The 6,000-nt window shown below is 46.2% G+C and overlaps 1 protein-coding gene across 1 annotated transcript in view; it reads left to right on the forward strand.

Moving 5' to 3' along the window:
- LOC139755672 (adipokinetic hormone/corazonin-related peptide receptor variant I-like) overlaps positions 1-6,000 on the forward strand; it is a 327,057-nt gene that overhangs the window by 182,421 nt on the left and 138,636 nt on the right. Inside the window, exon 3 of the mRNA XM_071674321.1 lies at positions 3,968-5,080. Within this exon, the coding sequence (XP_071530422.1) occupies positions 4,580-5,080 (501 nt within the window). The 5' untranslated portion in view covers positions 3,968-4,579. The remainder of the gene's footprint in view (positions 1-3,967; positions 5,081-6,000) is intronic.

Here is a 6,000-nt window from a genome sequence, read left to right on the forward strand (position 1 = left end):
CGTAGACCACTAAACCACTGCAGTCTACCAGAGACCACTGACCCACTGCAGTCTACCATAAACTACAAACCAGCTGCTGTCTACCATAGACCACTAACCCACTGCAGTTTACCATAGACCACTAACCCACTACAGTCTACCATAGACCACTAACCCGCTGCAATCTACCATAGACCACTAACCCACTGCAGTCTACCATAGACCACTAACCTACTGCAGTCAACCGTAGACCACTAACCCACTGCAGTCTACCGTAGACCACTAAACCACTGCAGTCTACCAGAGACCACTGACCCACTGCAGTCTACCATTAACTACAAACCAGCTGCTGTCTACCATAGACCACTAACCCATTGTCGTCAACCAATGTAGTTTACAAGTCCTCCTACTCAGTTCAAGGCTGTAAACCTCAAAGTAACGCTAGCTACATCAATATGACTACTGCATTATTCAGCCAAAGCTTAACGAGCCCTCACCCACAGACTGGTGCTTTAAGTGACGCGATTAACGCAAATGTTCCACTTTACGTGCAAGCATTTGGCGTCTATCCTTTCGATGAAAAGTACGAGAGGCTGATGGCTTGTCTACGGAGTTAATTAAATTCATTGCATTGGCTCATGCTTAATATATTAAGTTGGCTATGTAATACAGGTGAATGTGTGTCTGTGTGTCTATGAGTACAGAGAGAACATTGGTTCCACATAAGTGTGTATTGTATCATTTTCTTTGGCGAGTGGGCTATGGTGAGACGTTCGTCAGACGACAATCAAGATGCTATTACTAAACACACAAACAGTATTGCTATGTATCATGAGCAGTATTACTATACATCAACCTGCTAGATATTATACTCCCATAAAGAAAATTATTTGGAATTTCAGAAATGAAACCGAAAGGCAATGACACTCTACGAACTTTGGAGTATTGACCAGAGAACGTGAAAAACGTGTCTACCTTTTCTAATCCCAAAAGATGTGGATGGATAAGGTTAAGGTCACTCATGGTCGGGACTGAGCTTTGGTTCCTCTGGTTTTTTCGTTCTCTGGGATGATGGCAGCAGCTGAGTCATGAAAGGATTCGTGCATGGCAAAATCATTACACACACACACACACACACACACACACACACACACACACACACACACACACAATCTCTCTCTCTCTCTCTCTCTCTCTCTCTCTCTCTCTCTCTCTCTCTCTCTCTCTCTCTCTCTCTCTCTCTCTCTCTCACACACACACACACACACACACACACACACACACACACAATCTCTCTCTCTCTCTCTCTCTCTCTCTCTCTCTCTCTCTCTCTCTCTCTCACACACACACACACACACACGCAAATACACACACGGGCTTCGGGTCCTGTACTTCTCTCTGTACTTGATTTGTATCATCTTTCCGTCATGCGTACTTAGGATCTAACCTTATGTATTAGTCTGGGCTGGAGTTACTCTAATCCTCGTTTCTCGCATAGGTTGAAAGAGCTGTGGTCTCCGCTGGGTCGCCTGGAGGAGAAACTCTACTCTTGCCATGTACTCTAGGATGCGAGTTCGAAGCCTCTCTAGGATACGAGTTCGTAGCCTCTCCTCTAGGATGTGAGTTCGAAGCCTCTCCTTTAGGATACGAGTTCGAAATTCACAATCTCACATAAGCTAAAAGGCGTAAATTTCAACGGTTCGCCAGGGAACAAGTGCCTTATAATCTCACCGATTTACCAGGACTGAAGAGCTTCCATCGGCACCGGGATTCACGGAAGAACTCTGCTTCGTTTGCACTTGAGTCCGATATCTTTCGACTGTGTCTGCTCTGGGTGTCATTGTCTCGTCGGATTTACGTGCAGTGACAGACCTCAGCTCTTCTCTCCCTCCCTCCTGTGCGGAGGGTGGCACTACTGCCATCACTCACCAGTTCACATGCACCAAAACCCCCTCCTCTACCATAATCTTACTAGCTTCAGCTGGTAACGTGTTGAACTTTCGGATTCATTGCAAATCACAGGGCTAAATTACCCAGCGTTCAGCTACTGTTCAATGGATGACATTATGGGGTTCTATCGCCTAATAATACCTTTTCCAGCAAAATGGTTATACATCATTAACGATACACATAAAAGTGGATGACCACTGCTGTTGATTGGTCAGTCAGGATTCCCACTGTATGTAAAGCTAAGCTGAGGTGCCTATTGGACTGATGGAATGCCAGTTTAGTGCCACTGTATAAATGCAGAGTGAGACAAAAGCAAATGTTTGAATTGCAGTTACAATTCTGTTGAGTATGCCTGGCAATCTATATGGAAATGAAGTGATTGTGAGGGATGGTGGCATGCAGAGAGCATCAGATTAGGGAGGAAAGTTGTGATTTCAGGCATTTTAGTGGATGTGTGAAAGGTCTAATGTGAATAATTTGTGTAAGAAATACTTGAGGTGGATTTGTATTTGGCATTGTCGGATCAAGAGAAAGCATTTGATACGGTTGATAGAGATGCCTTGTGAAAGAAGGTAAAATATATGGTTTGGGAAAAATCCTTCTAGAAGCAGTGAGGAGCTTTTGTCAATAGAGTGAGGTTTATGTGCGAGTAGGAAAGGAGATGAGTGAGTGGTTCCAGGCGAAGGTGGTTGCACGATAAGGATTTGTGCTGGCGCCATTGCTGTTTAATATGCATGCAGATGGAGTGGGAGGGAGGTGAATGCGATGGTCTTGAAGAGAAGGCCCGGTCTGCAGTATTCTAGGGTAGGGGTAGGACGAACGGGGAGACCTTGATGGTGAGTCAGTTGCTGTTTGCAGACGACACGGCTCTAGTGGCATACTTGAGCAACACACTGCAGGAGTGTGTAAAAGGGAAAGAATGAGAGTTAACGTGAATAGAAGTAAGTCAATGAGGTCTAATCAGGGGAATAGACAGGGTGGTTTGAGTATTACTCTAAATGGAGAGAACCTGGAGGAAGAGGAGTGTTCTAGACACCTAAGAGTGGAGATGGCAGTGGATGAAATTGTGGAAATTAAAGTGAACCAAAAGGTGGGTAAGGGGGCAAAGGTCCCGGGTGCATTGAGTAAAATGTGGAAGGAGAAATCACTGTCTACGACGATGAGTACAGGTGGTATGGTTGATGATATAGTAGTCCATTTGGCGCTGTGTGAGTGCGAGTCGTGGTGCCCTAAATACAAGAGAACAGAGGAGGGTGGAAGTGTCGGAAATGATATGTTTGAGGACGATGTATGTCACGAGGACAGTTGATCCTTTAGGGCATGAATGACGCTGAGAGAGAGAGAGAGAGAGAGAGAGAGAGAGAGAGAGAGAGAGAGAGAGAGAGAGAGAGAGAGAGAGAGAGAGAGAGAGAGAGAGAGAGAGAGAGAGAGAGAGAGAGAGAGAGAGAGACGTAGTTGGTGATAAGGCCTTGACCATCTTGGTGATATCTGACCTGTCTGATGACCCCTGACCTGCTAAGTAGCCTCTAACCTGCTCAGTGGACGTCTGAACTGTTCTTATGATCTCTGACCTACTATGTGGCCCTTAACCTGCTGGGTGATCCCTGACCTGTCCGGTGGCGCTTGACCTGCCAAGTGACCCCTGACCTTCTTGATAATCGCTGACCTGTTCGTTGACCCCCTGACCTGCTGCTGATGAAATCATGGACTGCTTACCAGAATGAAAAGAATCTAATCACATTAACTTGAGATTTATTGATGCTACGTAACCGGAATATTAACAGCAAATTGGTTCTATGCACGTACGTTCCATCAGAAGTAACGTGATAGCATGAAAATGTTCGGGATTACAAATCTGTTATTGAAATGATATTCAAGTGATAATATGACACGATTATAAGTAATTGTTTACTGTTATTCTTGATTAAGAAAAGCACTGCCTTGTAAGTAAGTCTACTGTGTAAGTATAAGTTACAGTGAACTACTATCCCCTAATGGTTGATGTTCTTTCACTAATCACTGTGTTTCCTGTCCACAGATCCGACTGAGAAGCGACGAGGAAATTCTTTAGGGACTCACGCGTCTGCCACCAATTGTAAGCTGACGTCTGCTAACAGACAGATAGAGAGCGATCCACACAGTGGGAGGACCATACCCTGGCCCACCTTTGCTGACATCTGCTGACAGGCAGAGAGAGGGAAGACCTTCCCCTGGATCATTCCTGCTGGCATCTTCTGACAGAGAAGGGGAGGTCGTTCCTTGGCTCTCGTCTGCTGCCATATATTGGACGACAAAAGAGGGACGACCTTTGACGTACTGCAAATGAAAGGTGGCGGTGTTGTGTGCCACCCAGATCCAACAGATTGAAATCTACGACCTTAGAGAAGGAGGGGGAGGGATGTAGATGACTAACTTCAGAATATTGCGATGAATCACGCCACTCTCGTGAAAGTCGTCGGCTGAAGGAATGATGTGAAAATGCTAAGCGAAGGACAAAATCTGAGTGATGAATCATGATGAAGTTGGGTCGACTTTAGTGACTGCGTGAGATGGAAGAAGTGAGATTAGATTCCTCTTCCTAGATGTCAGATCACAGTGAACACTGATATAACGGGTTCCACGAGATTATAGAGATTCTAGTATCAAGGAAATGGTCTTCATGAATGGGAATAACATTTCCCGTCTTCCAGCCCGGATAGATCAGTCAGTGTCGAAGTACCTGGTGATGGAGGAACCCTGGAAACCAGAGCCTATGCCAGGCGTGGGTCTGGACACCTTCGACACGATGGAAGACTTCATGGACATCTCACCCAACATGACCCTCACAGACTGGGGTCTGGCTTCAGATGGCGGTGATGATCCCGACCCACTCTCATCTATTGACCAGTTCGCCAACGATACGGACCCTCCCTGGAACATGTCCGTGGCGGAGAACGATTCGCTGGGCACGTACCTAGACAACGAGTCTCTGCCCATAGACATGCGCTTCAACGATGGCCACATCCTCCTCATCTCCTGCTACTCTGGCATCTTCTTCATCAGTCTGGTGGGCAACTTGTGCGTGCTGAAGGCCATCCTGGGAGGCGGAAGGAAGCAGCGAAAGTCCCGGGTGAACATCATGCTCCTTCATCTCGCCATCGCTGACCTGATCGTGAGTACATTTGCCACCTGTGTTATTATCATTTTCTAGAGCAGTTAAGCACATGAGTACATAAGTACACTTACTAGATCTTAACCTCTGAGATTAGCAAGGAGAGTGCATGGCAGTTAGTGTACTGCCTGTGGCTCCTATATGTTTGCAGAATGTACACATGTACACAGGAGTGTCACACGTGTAGAGTTAAGGTTGGATCCAGATAGGTGTCTGGCACATCCTTATTAAGGAGGTAAGTACACATCTGTCCTTATTAAGAAGGTAAGTACACATTTGTCCTTATCAAAGAGGTAAGTACACATCTGTCCTTATTAAGGAGGTAAGTACACATCTATCCTTGTCCTTATTAAAGAGGTAAGTACACATATATCCTTATCAAGGAGGTAAGTACACATCTTTCCTTATAAAGGAGGTAAGTACACATTTGTTCTCCATTGGTGACGGATAACAAGATAAGGTTTAACAGATGACCCGAAAGTGTCACCCTTTCCTGTCTCTTCATGGAGTCATTGGTGATCATAAACTGGTCTCCGAAACAAGAACTTCGACAATATGGTCAACATTTTAGATAAAGTCTGAGAAAATAGCAAAATAATCCCTTAACCTGACCTTCACGTGGCAGGTCAAAGACGGGTGGTGAAGTGGGGGATCCCTTTGCCCAACCCTTCCCTCCAGCCTCCACTTCTATTCACAAGAATGAGAGAATGTGGCACCCCAACCCTCCCAGTCCCTGAGGTACCTTCCTCCTCCCCTACCGTCTCTGCTCCTTGTGGGTATCTCCCTCACCAGTGCTCCCCCCTCCTCTCTCCTCACTCCTTCTCCTCCCCCTCCTCCTCCTGCGGGTGCCTCCCTCGGGGGAAATGGAATCCAATATTCACCAGCGGAGACGTGTCGGAGACCAGGGTCGAGCCAGGAGA

The sequence above is a fragment of the Panulirus ornatus genome, chromosome 19 (assembly GCF_036320965.1).
Source record: "Panulirus ornatus isolate Po-2019 chromosome 19, ASM3632096v1, whole genome shotgun sequence".
In the NCBI taxonomy this organism is placed as follows: Eukaryota; Metazoa; Arthropoda; class Malacostraca; order Decapoda; family Palinuridae; genus Panulirus; species Panulirus ornatus.